Below are 20,338 nucleotides of genomic sequence, written 5' to 3' on the forward strand. Positions count from 1 at the left end.
GGATGGGGTGGCAGGGGAACTAAGCTGTTGATAGAGGTGCAGTGGCTGTGTACAGGTTTGTAAGTGTATAACCATGCAAGAGCAGTCCCATGGAAAGATGATGTAGGAGGATCAGGTAGTCAATCATATCAAACACTGCAGACAGGTCAAGGAGGACAAGGAGAGATAACACTCCATAGTCAGTTACAGAAGATGCTATTTGTGACTTTGGTCACTGCCATCTTGGTGTTACAAAAAGAGTGGAAGCCAGACTGCAAGCATACAATTAGGGAGTCTGGGACGATATGTGCATGGGATTGGGTGGAGATGACATGTTGTAAGGTGTTAGAAAGGAAGTGAAGGTTCGACATGGGGCAGCAGATGGAGGAAAAAAGGATCATGGGTGTTTATTTTCAGAAGGGGGGGGGCAGTGATGTTGGTGCTTTTGCTCTCTGCCCAAAGTTTTCTGCAATTAATCTTCTATGTCCCCTCATTTTAGGCCCCTCAATTACTGGAAACAGTCCATTTCTATCTACTCTGTCTCAAACTTTCAACATTTTAAACACCTCTATCAAATGATCCAGTAATTGCCACAGTTTTAACAAATATGGCCCCAATTTTTAAAGTTTTTCTTTGTATTTCCATTTCCTTATACCTGGCAGCACCCTAATGAATCTGTGCTGTACTCTCTCTAGTGCTTCAACATTCTTCCCATAGTGACACGGGGCAATCTGATAGCAAATCTCTACTCCAGCCATGCGGCAAGTTTACTTGAGCTGGCAGCCTGCAAAGATGGGAACTGTACCAGGGGAGTTGTGGAGTGGGATGGGGGGGAAAGGCGTGATTTGGTGGAAATAAGGGTATCAGAGGCCATGGCGAAGGAGTTGTTTAGCAGACCAACACTGGCAGAGGTGTCATGACAATTGGAGAGCCAAAATAAAGGGAGTTGGGAGAAACGAAAGGCATCGATGATGAATTAGTGAGGGAACAGGGGAGAGTTTTTTTTCCCATGGCAGATCTGAGCGGTAAGAGTTAGAGATAGCCCTGCCAGTGAACAAGACTTTAGAAATGGAGAGGCCAGAAGAGATGAAGTGGTCAAAGGGTTGATCGTGGTCGTGGGTGGTATGCATCCTAAAAATGCTGCAGTAAGGCTGTGAGAAGCAGCATCAGAAAAAATGGGAAAGTGGCTGGGATTGGGCTTTTCTGAAATAGCCAGGAACAAAAACCTAAAAAAACAAAGTTGAGGTCCAGAGGTTTAGAACATATTCAGTGAAAACTGGGTTTCATACATCTTACTTGAAATGGATGATCTGTAGATTATTAGTTAAATAGTGTGATATTGTTTGATTTTTTTAATGAATGAACTGCATTTATAGAAAGCACGACATGTATGGATTATCATGCTGTCAGACACTATCAGAATGGAGCAGTGTTGATTTAATCAGGGAAAATGAAAACTATCTTTCACGAGTCATCATGTACTATTTTCTCACTGACACTGTTCCTCCAGGCTATTCTCATTAGCTTCATCCCTCTGGCCACCTGCTGTCCAGAGTGGCTTTTATATTGGTGCTGTTATAATTTGGATTCTATAAAACTGGCATCCATCAGTGGCTCACGGCATATATGCTGCTACACTGAGCCCTCTTATCTCACTGTCAGAATCACAGACCCACGCAATACTAGCGCAGTATAATATCCCCTGCAATTCCTCCTTTATGTGACATGGTGGCCTCAGACAGCGCTGTATAATAAATGATCAAACACAATTGCCATTGAACACAGCAAAAAGCTTCCTGGTATGGGGTTTTCACTCGCTGCCTCTAACTGAAAGTGCAGATGATGGCGAAGTTAACCTGAACACACTGACATCACTGAACCCAGAAATCAGTCTGATTGACAGGCTGGCTTCCAGTCGAGCAGGGAATGCTGTAAGAGGCTGCAACCACAGGTAGGTGCAAGTTGCAACCCCAGGGGGTGGGGGAATCTGATTCTGGGGTCATATCCCCGATCCGATCTGATCCCTAACTCATGGGGGGGTGGGGCGGGCGGTTTGTATCGGGGGAGGGGCTAATGGTGGGGAAAATACTCCTGGTCCTTCCGGTCCACAAGGAGTGCTCCTTGAGGCTGTCCTCGCCTCGTGCAGCTGCCAGGAACCCCGAAGCTTGGGAACCCCGGCTGGCCACAGCTAAGCTTACACAGCAAGTTAAATCTGAAATCAGATGTATAAGGTATTGGTGAGGCCACACCTGGAATACTGCATGCAGTTTTGGTTTCCATATTTACGAAAGGATGTAACTTGCTTTGGAGGCAGTTCAGAGAAGGTTTACTAGGTTGATTCCGGGGATGAGGGTGTTGACTTATGAGGAAAGGTTGAGTAGGTTGGGCCTCTACTCATTGGAATTCAGAAGAATGAGAGGTGATCTAATCAAAATGTGTAAGATTATGAGGGGGCTTGACAAGGTGGATGCAGAGAGGATGTTTCCACTGATGAGGGAGACTAGAACTAGAGGGCACGATCTTAGAATAAGGGGCCGTCCATTTAAAACAGAGATGAGGAGAAATTTCTTCTCTCAGAGGGTTGTAAATCTGTGGAATTCGCTGCCTCAGAGAGCTGTGGAAGCTGGGACATTGAATAAATTTAAGACAGAAATAGACAGTTTCTTAAACGATAAGGGGATAAGGGGTTATGGGGAGCGGGCGGGGAAGTGGAGCTGAGTCCATGATCAGATCAGCTATGATCTTATTGAATGGCGGAGCAGGCTCGAGGGGCCTTATGGCCTACTCCTGTTCCTATTTCTTATGTTCTTATGTGGCCAGGTTGGAGGTGGGTTGGGGTAGGGTTAAGTTTTTTAACACTTTAATTTCCCACCCGACCCAACGCAACCATATTTTGGTGTTAAAATTCCCCCCATTGTGTTAATGGGTAAACTTGGTATCAGTCGCACTGTACTTTGAGCTGTAGTCTGTTAGCTGATCTCAGCCCGACCAGCAGCTAGTTGTTATAATTAACCTCAGTGCCGTGAACTAGGGGCATTGGAAAATGAGCCAGGACTCCTGCTTCTGATCACTATCCAATAATTCTCTAGCTCTGAAATGTACATGTCTGAGCTTCTAATGAGAACAGGATGGGTTCAGCTATCATGTTTCCCTAGTTGAAAAGCAGGTTTCCTGCTTCTGAAAGCAATCCAGCCACCCCTGCTATAGATGTGCTTGTGTGAGGAAAGGATTGGGCTAAGTGGTGATGTTCCCATAGTCAAATAGCCCTCTGACTCTCACTATCTAGGCTCATACATGAAGAATATCCACTTGCCCAAAGTTTCCCTGGAGGCAAACAAAACGAAGACTATACTCCTGCAAGAAGTCACTGCCTTCAGTTAAGAAAGAGTGAGAATTAGCAAAAGGAGGAAGAAAATAGTTGTCCTCCAATACCTCATCCAAGTGGACATTTGTCACATGTAAGCCTAATCAGTGAACATCTGCAAGCTATTTGATTGAGAGCATCACAGGCACACCCAATCTTGTCCTCACTGGACACTTACATATACGCACCTCCAGAAGTTAAATAATGAACAGGAGCAGAAAGTCCACCTATTCAATTATAAGAGTAGGGAGGTTATGCTTGAACTGTTTAAAACACTGGGCCAAAAATCGGAGTCTCTACGAGCGTGTACGATGTGTGCATGCACCCGTAGAGGCCCCGTAACTGCCGGTTCTCGGCAAGCAAAGCACATGCGCGGAAATCCGGCACTTCCGAACTGTCAAAATATATTTTGACAGTTCCAACGCATCCCCGGGAGAAGGGCCTTCACGAGTGCAGATTTGGGCTATTTGCCCAACTCTTGCCCAGTTATTTTCTTTCAAATTCAAGGCCTGCTTTTACCAGCGTAAGAGTTTTAAAAGACAGAAAAATAAAATGTTGTCAATAATTTTTATATTAAAAACCCTGTCCGTTAAGGTAAGTTTATTTTTACCCTATTAAAACAAATTTCAAAAATTTCAAAAAAATAAATTTTTGTCTAAAACATTTAATTAAATTCAATTTCAATAAATTTCAAATATGTGAAGTGTTTTTCTTATTTATTTAAAATGTTTATGTGTTTATGTGCAGCTAGGCCTCGGAGCGCAAGTCTACGTTCCTCCGGGACCACCAGGTATTTTCGTTTAAAAATTTTTGGTTGGAGGCATCCCGCCCATGGGAAGCCTCTGACCGCAATTTTTGGCCCACTAGTTAGGCCACAGCTAGAATACTGCGTACAGTTCTGGTTACCACATTATAAGAAAGATGTAATTGGAGTAGAGAGGATGCAGAGATTTACAAGGATATTGCCGGGACTGGAGAATTTTAGCTTTGAGGAAAGACTGGATAGGCTGGATTTGTTTATTTGTTTTCTTGGAACAGAGGAGGCTGAGGGGAGACTTTGATTGAGGTGTATAAAATTATGAGGAGCCTAAATTGAGTAGACAGGAAGGATCTATTTCCCCTAGTCGAGAGGACAATAACCAGGGGGCATAGATTTAAAGTAATTGGAGGATTAGAGGGAGTTGAGGAGAACTTTTTTTCAGCCAGAGGTGGGGGTCTGGAACTCATTGCTTGAAAGAGTGCTAGAGACAGAAACGCTCATCACATTTAAAAAATACTTGGATATGCACTTGGAAGTGCCGTAACCTACATGGCTACGGACCAAGAGCTGGAAAGTGGGATTAGGCTGGATAGCTCTTTTTCAGCTGGCACAGACACAATGGGTCAAATGGCCTCCTTCTGTCCCATAAATTTCTGTGATTCTCCCCTCCCTAACACAAGGAACTGAGACGAATTGTAGCCCAGCTGAGATCAGATAATCAGTACAGAGCAGGACTGGAAACTGGGACCTTTCTGGTCTATCTGGCTCCATTCCACACTAAGTGTTTACCAACTGAGTTGTCAGGGAGCTAACAAATGCCTTTTGTATAAATGTCCTCCTACCTGAATGGTAAGCAGGATAGTTGTCAAGGAAAAGCGTTCTTCCCATTTCCTGGGATTATCAAGAAAGTCTATACATGGCTTGCCCGTGTTTGTGTCCACTGTGAGCAAAGGATAAGCAGAAAAAAAATAAACAGATTGAATTATCAAGTAATTGATGACTGATTTTGACCTGGATAAGAGGGACATAAGAAAGCACAGAAGAAGAAGAATCCATCTGGCAATCAAACCCATTTCTTCCCAATCATGGGGCTAGAACCTCCACTTTTGTGGTTATGGGCGATATTTCCGGTGGGGCGTTAAAAAAGGGTTTTCAGATCGCCGGCTTCTCACCCATTCTCAAAGCACCTAGTCTCCATTTTTGAAAATAGGCGTTACCTCGAGCAATATAAAATGGGCGAAAGCGTTAAATTTTGTTGACCTTCTGCGGTAAAGTGTGGCCGTCCTTAGCAACGACATGGCAACGCTCGATTCCCGCGATTCAGGATGTAGGCACCTTTACTAATGACTCCACGAGGCAGGATATGGTACTTAAATTGTGGAGACTGTAATCCTTTATTTGCAGCTCCTCGAGTGAGGACACCAAGCTGTGAGCTCCCTTTTATAGGTCTCCAGCAGCAACACCTCTGATGTACAGGTAAGGTGTGTGCAGTGTAAGGTACATTCAGTGTTACAGACATCATATACAATACAAGCATGCATACATAACAACACTCCCCCCTAAGCATTTTTCAAGTCCTTACTGTAATGACCTGGGGAGGTGATCAGTAGTGGGCTATGAGAGGTTGTGGTGAGGATTGTGTAGGTGCCAGGTGTGATCCCTGTACTTGAGGCTGCTCTCATACATTTCTACCCCACCACCGCCCCCCCCCCCCCACCCACACACAGACCATGTGGGTGTCACTGCTGTGGGATCCCTCAGTGGGGTAGCCAATGCAGCAGTGGGTAGGGGGCATACTCTGTGATGTGGGTAGTTGTGTGGTGGTGGGCAGGGCCACAGGACTGTGTGGGCTCCTTGTCCTCCAATTGGGATGAGATTTTGGTCATCCCATGGTTTGCCAGGAAAGAGGGCATTGGAGGGTATTGGCCTCTCGCTCCTATTGTTGGCCCTCGTGGCCAGGGGGTGTAGGGCTGGTCTGGGGCAGGTTGCCAGTGGTGGTGGCTGTGCTGCCCATTGACTACTGTCCCTGTAGTGGGTCTGCGCGTGTGTCCTTCCTGGGGCATCACACCAGTTCCAAAGGTCCAGGCTACATGATCTGGTAGCCAGGCTGGACCTGGGGGTCTCCCTAGGGAGGATTCCTCTAGCATTTGCATGGTCCCTGTAGAACCCAGTGTCCTTTAACAGTGTTCTACCTGTATACATGACACCATGGCTCTAGTCATTCATAGTTGAGCCTACATTATTGACTGCCTTTACATTGTTAATAACAGCATTTGCATCACTTTTTGGTGTTGTGGTTCCACCAGACATGGTTACATTAGACATTTCAAACTCTCTGTCATAATCATCACACATAACAAGCTTGTTCTTAACCTTACTTACACAAGCATTCATTTCATTTTTCACATTAGTTACACCAGCATCACAATTCATGGTTACATTATCATACTTGCACCCTTTTACTGCATTTTTAGCTTTAAAGTCCCTGTCATCTTTATGTTGAAACTGTTCCTTTAAATTTTTTTGGTTACTAGTCTCCTTTAAGGGAACCTTCCAATCCGATTGGCCGCTTGGTGTCGCTCCTCCAATGCTGCCCCTCGTAGTCTGGTCACGGCCATTTTGATTGCAGGTTCTTCTCCTCGTGGTGCGGCAGCCATCATCTGGCTCTCCTCCAGGGAGGCTGTGGTGGTCTTTTCTTCCTCAGGTTCGGCCATGGACGTCGGGAGTCCACCTTTCTCGATGATTTTCGCCTCTTGGAGTCCTGCCCCGGCCCGGAAGGAAAAGTTTGGGTTTTCGGTCCTGGAGATTTCACCGCGGTGTGGTCCTGGAGATTTCACCGAGCAGTCGAGCTAGTTAGTGGGATCTCTAGATGCAACGACGGATCCATGTTCGATGTCGATTGCTGGAGCCCAGAGGCCGTCGCCACTTCGACTGATTTAGACCGGGTTCATCCAACTTCTTCCCAGCAGCCTGGGACCATCGCTGGCAACAATCCACAGGGGGAGTCTGTTCAACACACCGCCCTGGGAGACCTGGACGTCCACGCTGCCAACGATTTGGATTTTACCTTTGGTGTAGGTGAGCAGCTTCGCTTGGACAGGAGTCAGTTTTGGTCGAGTGGCGGGATTCATCCAAATGTTTTCAAAGGTCTTTGGCTCATCACAGACTGGCTTGTCCCTGTGTCGATCTCCATGGAAACTGAGACTACTTCCATCGTCCACGGATAATTTTCGGTGGAGCAGGTATAAATTCCACACTCTTCTTCCAGGGGTTGAGCTGCTTCATCTCCATCTGTTTCGGAGCCCCAGTGATCAGCCAACACTTCGGTGACGCGGTGAGTAAAGCTTTTTCTGCACATTCTCTGAAGGTGCCCTATTTCTTTGCAGCCTTTGTATGTATAGTCTTTGTAGCGGCACTGGTTGCCCCTGTGGTTTCCTCCACAGCGCCAGCACGGGGCCATCCGGTTTGCCCCATGTGGCGGACTCAGGGTTGCGGGACTCGGGGCAGCATTTTGTCCATGCGGTGCACTGCGCTCGCCGGTTTAGAGTCCTGGGTCAGTATTTGTCTGGAGTCGCTGGCTGAAACCATGTAAGCCTGGCTCACTTGAATTGCTTTCTGCAGGATGACTGTGATGTCTGCAGAAAGCAATTTGTGTAGGAGGCCCTGGTGCCGATTCCGATGACAAATATGTCTCTTAGTGCTTCATTAAGGTGGTCTCCAAAATCACACGGTGCAGCTAGTCTTCTTAAATGTGCAGCATACTTAGTAATTCTTGGCCTTCGGGTTGCCGGTAAGTGTAGAACCGGTGCCTGGCTGTGAGGATGCTTTCTTTTGGTTTTAGTTGCTCCTGTATTCGTGTTACAAGTTCCTCATAGTTCTTGGTGGTTGTCTACTCCGGGGCTAGCAAGTCCCTGATGAGACAATGGATGATGAGCCCACAACTGCTAAGCAGGATGGCCCTGCGCTTTTTCGGTAGTGTAGCCAGTGTGTCCCCATCCAGGTCGTTGGCTATGAAGAAATGTTCCAATCTTTCTACAAAAGCGTCCCAATCTTCCCCATCGGTAAATTGCTGAAAGTTGCTGAGATTCGACATGCTGAGCGTGTAGTTCGTGACCTCGTCGCTAAGTTATTGCGTATGTAGGCACCTTTGGTAATGACTCCACGAGGCAGTGTGCAGGTAACCCTTAGGTCTCCAGCAGCAGCACCCTCTGGTGTACAGGTAAGGTGTGTGCAGTGTAAGGTACATTCAGTGTTACAGACATCATATACAATACAAGCATGCATACATAACAATGACATGCGCAGAAAAGGAGACAGAGAAAGAGGGAGCTCAGAGGGACTGAAGGCATGTCTGGGTGTGGTGTGGCTGCTTTGGGAGGAAGGAGGGAGACTTTAGAGCTTCACAGCAAGTAGGCAAACAAAAAGTAGCTGTTATCAGCCACATATTTGTCCGAATTTGGCCTATAATGGAGAGCGAGGAGGAGGCATCACAGCATGACGCTGGAGAGAACAGTGAGGTGGGAGAGGAGCACATTGGAGGGCGCAAAAGAGCCAGGAGGTTCTCGGACGAGGCAAATGCCTCCCTCCTGCAGCAGGTCGAGTCACGCTGAGGTGATTTGACACAGGGAGGGCGTGGGAAGCCCACCCCAAAGGCCTACCAGAAGATATGGACCGAGATAGCAGAGGTGGTCTCGTCGGCGACCATCGAAGTTCGTGAGGGCAACCAATGCCGCAAACGATGGAACGACCTTGTTGGATCCGCAAGAGTAAGTATTACATTGATTTACGTGTACTTATGTATTTATATAATTTGATTTGTAACAGTCATGAGTGACTATCATCAGATGTGAGGTCTTTCACTTTTACCGGGAATGTTTTACTCAAAGCCTGCAGTCACGGTGTACGTCTTTAGGTAAAGAATGATAATTTTCATAATAATCATGATTACATCTGTCGGTTATGTGTTGTATCAGTGTCTGTGACAGTACCTAGCAATGATTTCACACAATGATCTCATGCCATGTCATCCTGTCACCTTTTACAGAAGAAGCTATCGACGGTGAGGTCCGAGCAGAGGCGAACGGGTGGGGGGGCACCAGTCACCAGTGACATCACTGAGATGGAGGAGCGGGTGCTCACTCTCGTGGGGAAGCACCCCCAGACAGCCACGGACGCATCTGCAGACCCTGAGTGATGCCACGTGAGTAAAGCTTACACCATTGCGTGATGTAAAGTCAATAGATGCCACACCCACTCATATCCGAACAATCATATATGACAGATGATTTCTAAAATTGTGATAGAAATAATGATGTCCAAATGAAAATCATTGGAATGCAAATGTGTTGATGGTTATGAAATGTGATGTCTGCGATGATTCTGAGAGCGGTGGTGCTTTTATCGTGCATATGCTGTGTAGCGCTGGACTCACCTTGTGACCTTCTCTTCTAATAACCTCATTTGTGTTTTGCAGCTCAGCCAGCAGCACGTCCCAAGGCAAGACCACAGAGGCCAGAAGGTGGGGGCGCGGGGCCCGACTCTCCAGACGATCCAACATCTGGTGCTGAGGAGCTCCGATTCTCGCCCGTCAATCCGCTGGGTTTGTTCTCCACGGGGAGAGCGCGGACTTCGAGAAACCTGCATCGCCACGCTCCAGAAGCCATTCCACCCCAAGGCCATCTAGTGGCCCTCCGGTCATTCCCGCCTCCACTCTGGAGATACCGGCCCCAAGCACCTCGCCACAGAGCACCCCATTTGTCCCCAGGATGCGCCGACCCCGCAGAGGTCTCATGGACATGGCAGGTCTACTCCATGAGCGCCACATGACAGCGGAGAGATGGTATAGTTGTCCAGGAAGACTGTAGACATTGGTGACCAGCTCATCGAAGCATTGGGGGACATATCCTGACAGCTGGCCACCATGATCGAGTACATTCCGCGGATGGCGGAGGCCCTGGATGCGATAGCCAGGAACACTGCTGCCACAGGCCTCCCAGTGGTCCCCAAACATGGCACTCCACCCCTAGGTTCCGCACCACCACTGCGAACGAGAGCAAGGACCAAGATCCTGCTTAGGCATCAGAGAATGTTGCCCCCTCGGCACCCCCCGCTGCCGTACCCGTGCAACGACCGGATGTGCCTTCATCCCCCCTAATGAGGCACCGCCTGAGGAGCTCTGCAGCTAGGCGCGTGGAGCGAGGAGGGGAAGGGGTAGAGGTAGGGAGAAGAAGGGGAGGGGGGAAGAAAAGTGAGGTGGATGTCCGCAGGTGATGGCTGTGGTATATCTCCATCTGGGTGTATGCAATTTGTTGTAATGAATGGGGGCTGGGGACCACTCTCCTGCTTTGTCTTTGTATTCTGTGTTGCTGAACATGTTGAACATTTGATTGATGTCAATGGTGGAAAAAGTGGGGTGTGGGCGGGGGTTGGGTGTTATTGCCTGTGATACTTATGATTTCAGACCAATGTTGGTATAACATTTTTGTTATTGAACATAACCTTGTTGCGCATTGTCTCAGCTAGCTGCACCATTACACATTGGTGATTCCTTAACATGAAAGGGTTAAATACAACTTAACATCAATCAACGTTAACGTTAACTGGCACCAAGGTGATGGGCACCATTGAGATCTGAGCTGCACATACACAGCAGTGTGTCAGCGTTGTCACTCATATCAATGCTCTTTCAGGCAAATCATTCAGATATTAGCTCCTCACGTAAGAGTGAGATGTTAAAAATGCCAGTCACACCGCTGGCGTTCGTTCAGAACAGTTCCACTTTTCTGGGCGTTTTTTTGGGCGAGCGATATTGTGGGCGATATGTGTGCGAGGTGGTGAAAGTGATGGTGGACGATCTCCTGGACGTTAGTTTTGCCAGATGTGCTCTTTATGACAAATACATGGGCGGTATTATTGAATCTCGGCATTAATTCCATGTGGAAAGTAACGCTGGCGATATTATGGGCGTTGATTTCGCCCATTCTGATGATTGCGCCCAAAAAAAGATGGTCGGGCGGTAATATTTTTCCCCAGCATTAAGCACATCGGGAAAGTAACGCTCGGCGATAAGTTTCCTAAAAATGCCCGTCAGTTTCCATTTTGTGCCAAAATGGGTGATATATGGGCGTTATACTTCATTTCAGCAGTAAAATGGATGTTAAGTGGGTGTTAAGCATGCAAAAAGAGTGGAGGTTCTAGCCATGGACTCTACCACACCCATTTAATCTTTAAGTATGCTCTGCAAAATACTCCCTGGTCTCTAATGGAGGCAAAAACTCCAGAACAGTCATCGATCGTTACATCTCTACAATAGCCTACTGCTCTCCATGGACAACGTTCCTTCCTCTTCGCAGCAACACAGGCTCCAATGTGTCTTATGAAGTATTTAATCAACTCATTCTTCATCTACCTCAATCCTATTCCCAAAACAGATAACTATCCAGTTATTTTTTTTAAATGTTAATCATCATAGTCTGAACAGTTCTTGCTGAGAATATGTTGTTCCCAGGTAAACCAATCTTTTAAAAGACTGTTTGCAGTTACTCACCATTAGGATGAAATGGAACGGTATTGAAAATGACAACTGGAGGGACTGAGTTGTAATCTTCTGTATATTTCAAAGAAAGTTGAAGGATAGCACCTAAATGAAGCAGAAAAATGTTTTAGTTAACAAGAAATTCTGGCACAAAGGAGGATAAGAGCAGAGGTTTGAAGTGCAGGATTGTGGGGCTGTGTTTCTGTGATCAGATAATATCTGAACATTATTTGAATGCGAATCTTTTCTGTTCATGTCGGCCCATGGGATTAATATAAAGGAACACAAATGCCATCTTCACTGTCATACTCTTGAAGGAACCCTGCTACCTGCTGAAAGTGCAACACCCTGTCTAAACAATGCCTCCTCTCCAGAGAGTGATGCAAATGACACCCCACCAGAATTCCGTAGGTAGGTGATTTAGCTGTGGAAGGCACCACAGCTGCACCCAGTCCTGTCCTCACCCAGCATGCACACTTTCCAGCAGGAGGCACCAGGCAGTGAACAGGAGTCGGAACAGTGAGGCAGATTGTGCCACCCAGTTGAGATCAGCTAACAGCACATTTTAGGATTTCCCAAACTGGTTAGTCCCTTTGTCAGCTGAATCATTGGGAAAGCTTTGAATTAAATTAATCTTACATACGTTGAATTATTAGATTTTCTAAGTACATTCTTTTTATATTCAATGCACATTAATAAAACAAGAGTTTCTTTTCATTGCACCTGCACACAGTCAACATTTCAGCAGTCTTTCAACAGGGATTACAAAGTACAGAATGGGAATCAATGTAGCAACTAGAGCTGCCTGAGTGACTTGATTTTGACAGGTACTTGAAGAACTTCATTTTTATTCAATTTATTCCTGTCAGCATTAATTCAGAACACCTGCAGAGAGCACAACAACATGATTTTAATTCATTTAACTTCTCATTGTATCTGACAGTGATTAACTATTCCTCCCAAACTGAATCAGGACCAAAATCTTTCAGCAATTTTTGTTGTAAGGCATGAGCCCACTCTTTTACAAATTGTATTTCCTTTGCTCCTAACTTGTTGGTGTCACTTGATAACTGATGAAAACGGAGAAACTAGACCTGCTCCCAAATCTCCACCAATTCAATTCTGATGCTGCCCTTAGGAGGTCTACGAGAGGTGAACAAAGACAGATGTTACCCTCCATGATGCACAGAAGCACCAGGGCTTGCTAGCTTAGCAAGTGGAGATTAAGGCGCCGAAATTGCCCTCCTCCTTAAGGTCCATTACCGCCTCTAAGAGGCGATTCCTTTCCGCTTCACGAGGGAAATTGCCCTGCGGGAGCAGATCGGCAGCTGGTCGGTGCCACTGACTGCTTTCCCCTGCGGGAAGTTTCCACTGGCTGGGCAGTGCGTCCACCCTTAAAGGGGAGGGCGCACTGCCCCGTCCACCATTTTATTTTAATTGTCGGCCGACTCCGAGTTCGGCCCGACAATGACGGCCACGGGTTCGGCCGGGCTGCCAACAGGCAGTCTGACACCCTCTCTTAGGTACCGGGCTACTGGCCCGACCGAAACCCTCCCTGGTGGCCTAGTGGGCACCACTGAAGTTAATGCAGAGCTCGCAGCGGCCCTCCCCTTTAACTGAAGGGGAGGGATGTTGTGACGCATCAGCACGACGCGACGCGGCACGTCCACGTCATGCTGACATCATCAGCGCAGCGCTGATGACAGCATCCAATCTGCTCCACACGCACTTCTGCCCCGTAGCCGACCCAAACACCGCCCGGAGATAATTTTTAAAAATGTCCTCAATATTGCTCTGATCTTCAGAACCGGTAGGTGCGCCTACTTTCAGTTGGGCGGGGGGGTATTTTGGCTCGTAAGAATTTAGTGGTGCAGTAGGTCAAGATATAATTCCATATCTCACCACTTGCAGGTGGAGTGTGTAATGTCCTGTGCCACCATGGCATCCCAATCTTTTTTTGCTATTCTTTTTCTTCCCGCCACTCCTGAAGGCACTGACACATGCAGGGAAAAGTTCTATTGGGCACTGCGTGCCCTCTGATACTTTGCCCAAGTGACCAATTTCCATGTGTCAGCCTGGACTGTGAGTGTTAACAGACTATTTGACCTTGGCAGGGCTACAAAGCCACGCCTGCAATGATCCTATCCTCCTCACTCAACATCCTTCTTATTTTCCAGTAGTGGTCAGTGGATAATGTTCAGGAGGGCGTGTTTTTCCTGAGCTTGGAAGCAGTAAGGACAAATACAGTGCCCCTAATATCACCTGAATTGCGATTACCTGAGACCTTCTTGTTTGTAGAGCTTATCTCCACACTGGGCACGGCCCTCAATAAGTGAGCCATCAGGAGGCCTACAGTTTGTAAGTCAAACATACTGTTACATTTAAACATTATACTTAACTTTGACAACAAAGTTCAACATAAAAATAATTTAATAAAGAAATGATAGGCTCTCCAGGTGGTCCAGCTGTTTCAGGCAGTAAGTTGCTGAGCAATACAAACTGCAAAGGTCCCAAGTTCAATCTGTGCTGGGTTAACTGATCTCAGTTGCAGTGACTGTAGCAGAGCTACAACTGATTGCACTGGTCCTGGATTAGAGAGGAGAAAATCAGCATGGGTTCCCGCTTCTGATCAGTATCCAGTGACAATTGCTTAGAGGGAGAGAGGGGGGAGAGAGTGGCGGTGGGGGGGGGCGGGGGGAGTGGGGAGAGAGAGAGTGGGGGAGAGAGAGAGAGAGAGAGTGGGGGAGAGAGAAAGAGAAAGAGTGGGGAAGAGAGAGAGTGGGGGAGAGCGAGTGGGGGAGAGAGAGTGGGAAGCGAATAGGGAAGAGAGGGAGAGAGTAGGGCAAAGAGAGAGAGAGTGTGGGCGGGAAAGAGATGGGGGGGGAGAGAGATGGGGGGGAGGGGGAGAGAGAGATGGTGATAAAGAGAGATGGGGAGAGAGAGTGGGGGGGAGAGACTGGGGAAGAGAGAGAGAATGGGGAAGAGGGAGAGAGAGAGTGGGAGAGAGAGAGAGAGAGTGGGGAGAGAGAATGGAGAGGGAGAGAGAGTGCATGGAGCGAGAGCGCGGGGAGAGAGACGCACGGGGAGGGAGAGCGCGCGGCGAGGGAGAGAACGCGGCGAGGGAGAGAACACGGCGAGGGAGAGAACGCGGCGAGGGAGAGAGCGCGCGGCGAGGGATAGAGAGAGAGAGCGCGGCGAGGGAGAGAGAGCGCGACGAGGGAGAGAGAGAGAGCATGGCGACGGAGGGAGAGAGAGCGCGGTGACAGAGAGAGAGCGCGGCGAGGGAGAGAGAGAGAAAGTGCGGCGAGGGAGAGAGAGCGCGGCGAGGGAGAGAGAGAGCACGGCGAGGGAGAGAGAGAGAGCGCGGTGAGGGAGAGAGAGCGCGGCGAGGGAGAGAGAGAGAGCGCGGCGAGGGAGAGAGAGAGAGAGAGCGCGGCGAGGAAGAGAGAGAGAGAGTGCGACGAGGGAGAGAGAGAGAGCGCGGCGAGAGAGAGAGAGAGAGCGCAGCGAGGGGGAGAGAGTGCGGGCGAGGGAGAGAGAGAGCGCGGCGAGGAAGAGAGAGACCGCGGCGAGGAAGAGAGAGCACGCCGAGGGAGAGAGAGAGAGCATGGCGAGGGAGAGAGAGAGCGAAGCGAGGGAGAGAGAGAGCGCGGTGAGGGAGAGAGAGCACGCGGCGAGGGAGAGAGCATGTGCGGCGAGGGAGAGAGAGCGTGGGGAGAGAGCGAGAGCACGGGGAGAGAGCATAGGGAGAGAGAGAGACTGTGGGGAGAGAGAGGGAAGGGAGAGTGGGGGAGAGGGGAAGAGAGAGAGAGGAGAGACATCAAGATAGGGGAGCATCAAGCTCAGCGGTGTTGCCACAATGGATGAATAACCTGGTGACACTTGCTATTTAGCAAGATGATACAGATGATAACCATTGCCTGTGGAACAAAAATCTAGTAAGAAGTCAATGACTTCAGGACAGGAAAAGGCAGGGGAGAAAATTGGTACAAAAACAAAGAGGAAAAAAATGGCAAAAATAATGATAGTTTGTGCAAAAAAACAATAAAAACTTATAATGAATTGTTAAAATGGTTTCCTTCAGAATGGAATTTCCTTTGCAATTTCAAACCCATCTGCCACCCATTTAGCTCCAAAATGATGCTTTGTGAATTTACTATCTCATTTATCAATTACAAAAAAAATGAAAGAAAAGAGGATGTGAAAAAGCTCAGATTTATTAGAACTGAAAACTCTGCACAGACAGGAAGAAATACTGGGTAATTATGGAACAGCTGAAGATCTGAAACAGACGTCCAGGCTCTTATGGACTTTTCATTTAAATTATTAATTGACAACATCTGCTGATGTAGAAACACAATGTTTTTTGCTCTCTACTATACATGAATTTTCAGAAATAATAAATGAATGAAGTTTAGCTCATCACTTACCTTCCCAGAGAGAATCTTTCAATCCCTGCACTGTGGCCACCCACTCTAACAGATCCTCTCTGACCGGGGACACGGTAATGCCCTGCAGTTGTATAAAACTTTATTGTATTATTAAAGCAGCCGTATGCCTTCAAAGACACTTTGATTTATTTGGATTCCCTCCTGCCCCCCTCCAGTTTCCACTCAACATCCAGTGACGCCCAGTTGGGCTCAATTGTGATGCCTTCCATAGTAAAGCTGCCTATACTTACTGTCCTGGCTCACATGAGAAGAGCCACCACTTAAACAAGGTGTTGGAAGATAGCTGTACTGTACCTCAGCATCAATCACTGCCTTTAGGAACGCAAAGGGTAAAGGCAGGGAAATAAGTGTCCTTGTATATCTTGAAAATCTTGTTTATCAGTAACATTTATGCATTAGTTAATCTATATTTTTAAACAGTGTCCAGTCCATATCTGTAAAACATAGGAAAACAAGTTCTATGTGTCTGTATTCTATGTGCTCAAATTTTGCACAAAGAATGCTCATTGACTTAAATTTCACTGAGCCAGTCGACAAACAATTATTTCCATATTGCATCAATTAGTTCAAATTTTTTAGTCCCTAAAATGCAACCAATTAAAAAAAAAATCAACCAGCACAAAACCAAACAAAACACTAACCTTAGTCATCATCAAACTGTGTGTGCAAGACAGGTTGGGAGATACAAAGGCAAAGAGAAAGTGTATGAGGTGTAATGATAGTGTGGCCGAGATAGGAACAGAAGAAGGAAAGACCGATGGAATCAGGCAGAGAAAGAATAGGAACAAGATTACAGACAAACAGAAATACAGAGGCAACAAGTAAAAAAACCATGAGGAACACAAACAAAGAGAGACTGAAAGATCGAGTGGGAAAAATATTTCAAGACTGGATGACAAACAGAAATAGTTACAGGGAGAGAAAAACAATTATTTTTTGTCCGTGAGCAATGCTTCAGGAGATCAAGTTGACAAAATATGGGAACCCAAATGGTCGGAAAGTGACAGATGAGATAAATCAAAAGGGAGTCAAATGACTTTGCTCTGACCCCCAGATTTTGTGACAATTTTGAGGGAGAAAAATGAGGCAAAGCAGACTGTGCAGCATTTCCTGTCACGAAAGATCAACTAATACAGTAAACTATTGAGACTTACTTACAAAGAATCTAGATTCTTGAAGTTGCATATATTCCCTTTCCAGTAACAAGTAAGCCTTGGACTGCATGGCCTCGCAGGCTGATGACTATTCATCAAATGAATAATCTTCTCAATCACATAAGTTTAAAATAAGACATTTTATCCTTCCTCCACCTTTGCAGAAACAAATCAGAAAGCACAGTTTAATATTTTACAATAATCTTATATAAACAAATTAATTAAATGTAATTAATATGTAAAACCAAACAATATTGCTAATAGGTTATAATAGGAGAGGAATAGAGTGCAAAGTGATGCTGTTTAAAGTGGCCAGACGCCATTTGGGAGTTCTTGTGCAAACCTGGTTATCTAATCATAGGAAGTTATCTAGTTTAATACCTTTGCACTGAGAGCTTGCACAGGGATGGACTGGCATCATGTAATCTGAATAGCTATGCTATTCTCCCATGTGTTGTGAATACATTGGGCTAGAAATTGACCAGCCTTGCACCTGTTTTCTCAGCGATATTTTGCCTTTTTTGATGATAAAGGGTACTCACCTAAATTGGCCAAAGTTGTGCGCCGGCAGTTTTGAAATACTGCTGAAAAGTGGACTGCCATTGTACAACACCAAAAGAAATGTGACCGCTTAAAATTGGTCATTTGGTGCACCCGTAGTTAGGAAGAAAAAAACCACCAGGTAAAAAGCTGCATTGCAGCCTCAGAAACAGTGGTAAGTATGAAGACCTGCAAAAAAAGGTAAGTTAAAGTCTTTATTTTTTCATTCTTTTGCAGTGATTACTTAGTTAAGGGTCTTGTAAATGTTTTGTGATTTTTGATTTTTTGTTTTTTCCTATTTTTTTGTGTGTGTTTTCCCTCCTCCCAGGGTCTGTCTTTTTAGCGGTAATCGGCCTCGGGCTAATGTTGATGATGACTGTGGTTTCCACAGCAAATCCTCAAGCAGCGCCGATTTTTACCGCCGGGTGCATTTTGTTGCCAATTTTACCCCTTTAAAAAATAGCGGTATTTTTAAACAGTATTTTTAGTGGAAAATGCCGACAAGAACCTGCTACAGGTATCACCAAAAGATCAATTTCTAGCTCGAGATCTATTTTATTTTATTTTTGAAGGTATTTTGGGGTAAGATTCCTTCTTTCCCATTGTATTTTTATCCCCTATCTCTGCCTGACTTTTGCAGGTGGCATGGCTTGTTCCCAAACCATCAGTACCCGTAAAGCTGACTGCCAGTAGGTTTCAAAGACCAAAACATGACTCTGCGCTGTGATTTCACACCCCACTAACCCCAACTGTGACCTTGCAGGCTCTGCTCACCATACCTCCACTCAATAAGCTTCTGATGGAGAACTAAATGCAACAGAACATGCACCTGTCTCCTTGGCAATTCTGTGACCTGCTAACATTCAGCAACTCAATGCTGCATAGAAAATCCTTTTAATTTGGCAATTATAAGAAGCTCATGTTCATGATTTAAAAGACATTTTGAGGGCCAACACTCGGGCCATTTTTTGGTCTCCACTTCCCATCCTCAAAATCTCTATCAATAATATTTAAAAGCCAGCTTCAGAAAGAGTTTCAAGGTGTTGCACCACACAACATGACACAAGCTGGTGGATGTAATTCTCAAACATCTTTGTTAAAAGTTTACGTTCCAACAGTGACTATATTTCAAAAAGTACTTAAATGGTTATGAAGTGCTTTGGGGAGCCTGTGTGGTGATGGTCACTATATAAATGCAAATTCTTTACTTCTTTCTCTGCTAGTGTAAGGGGCATTGAACAGAGGGCAGATGTCGGGGAAACTGAGGGCAGATGTGGGATCACTGAGGCGGGGGGGGGGGGGGTGGGAGGCACTGAGGGTAAATGTAGGGGGTACTGAGTGGGGTCTGGGGGCACTGAGGGGTGGTGTGGGGGGACACTGATAGGGGTGGGGGGCACTGAGGGTAAGTGTGGGGGCACTGAGGGTAAATGTGGGGGCACTGAGGATAAATGTGGGGGCACTGAGGGGGTAGGGGACACTGAGGGTAAGTGTGGGGGGGGGCCTGAGGGGGTTGTGGAGACACTGAGGGTAAGTGTGGGATGCACTGAGGGGGGCAGGGGACACTGAGGGTAATTTACTCCCCAGTTGCTGAATGAGCTGTGAGTTGTGTCCATTCCGATCGCCAGCCCGGTCTGTCCACAACAGATTTATCGACACGAAAATAGAACTTTGCACAATGTTTAAAGAGGTCGCCTTTCTACGGGCGCGACCCCGATGTGAAACGATTGTTTGTGATGGACGCAATCTTACCGAGCAATGAACGGTTGACGTTTAAGCGCATTGAATATAAGCGGAAACCTGCAGTAATCGCCGCCTGGCTTGCGGGCCGCTTCAGTAAACAGCGCTCGCCGCTCGGGCCGCGCGCTGACTCCGCGAGTTCCCCGCTCCTTCCCACAGTTTCCAGGGTCGCTTGCCCGAAATTCGCTGCCCGAACTCGGCGCTGCGCGACCACCGGAAGTGTTGTGTCGGTTGCCAGGCAACGAGTGGCTGATTCTTCCGGCAGGAGGAGGTCCCAATCTGTCAGTGCGGCCCAGAGACCCAAACCACCGTAAATAAAGTGCAGGATGTGGCTGGCCGGAATTGACTCTAAGCACATCTCTAATTCCAATCAAACCTAGCTCTTAATTCCTCCTAAACAAATATCAACACAACGCAAAATGCACCACCAAACCTGTCTCCAATCGAGCAATTATAATCTGAGGGTTCCAATGGTAAACACAAACCGCATAATGTTATTGTAATGTCTGTAAGCTTGTAATGTAGCTCCACACTGTGGATGTGGACGTATTGTGTACTGCAACTGCAGAGTTAATAATAAACAGAACCAGGCAGATTCCGGAGGCTTCCGAGAGAGCTGCCTGCCATGTAGGAAGCTGTGTGTGCTGTGTTCTGTGAATATATCACATTTGGCAACGAGGATGGGATTTTTCAGAGGATTTAAAGCTTAAATTTTGTTGGGGAAGGATTCAGCCAGCCGACAGAGAGACGTTGGAAGTTTCTGTCTTTGGAAAAAACCTACAAAATCCGAGGTAAAATACAGCACATGGTGTGTGAACA

General features: G+C 46.7%; 1 protein-coding gene across 10 annotated transcripts in view; it reads right to left on the reverse strand.

The window, feature by feature from the left end:
* The window catches only part of LOC139268618 (ubiquitin-conjugating enzyme E2 U-like), a 62,559-nt gene extending 42,532 nt beyond the window's left edge, over positions 1 to 20,027 (reverse strand). For 4 of the 10 annotated variants that reach the window (XR_011594072.1, XM_070887053.1, XM_070887049.1 and 1 more), the window contains exons 1-5: positions 19,532 to 19,763; positions 17,247 to 17,398; positions 16,068 to 16,165; positions 11,650 to 11,742; positions 4,946 to 5,043 (exon numbers count right to left, since the gene is read on the reverse strand). Coding sequence is in view for 9 of the 10 variants with exons in the window: in XM_070887053.1 (XP_070743154.1) it covers positions 4,946 to 5,043; positions 11,650 to 11,742; positions 16,068 to 16,165; positions 17,247 to 17,338 (381 nt within the window). In the remaining variant the exon portion in view is untranslated. Of the gene's footprint in view, positions 1 to 4,945; positions 5,044 to 11,649; positions 11,743 to 16,067; positions 16,166 to 17,242; positions 17,399 to 19,531; positions 19,764 to 19,952 lie in introns of those variants that run through there. The other 6 variants (XM_070887051.1, XM_070887050.1, XM_070887046.1 and 3 more) reach the window with 5 other exon arrangements.
* Positions 20,028 to 20,338: the final 311 nt, after the last annotated feature.

This window comes from Pristiophorus japonicus, chromosome 8 (assembly GCF_044704955.1).
Source record: "Pristiophorus japonicus isolate sPriJap1 chromosome 8, sPriJap1.hap1, whole genome shotgun sequence".
NCBI lineage: Eukaryota > Metazoa > Chordata > Chondrichthyes > Pristiophoridae > Pristiophorus > Pristiophorus japonicus.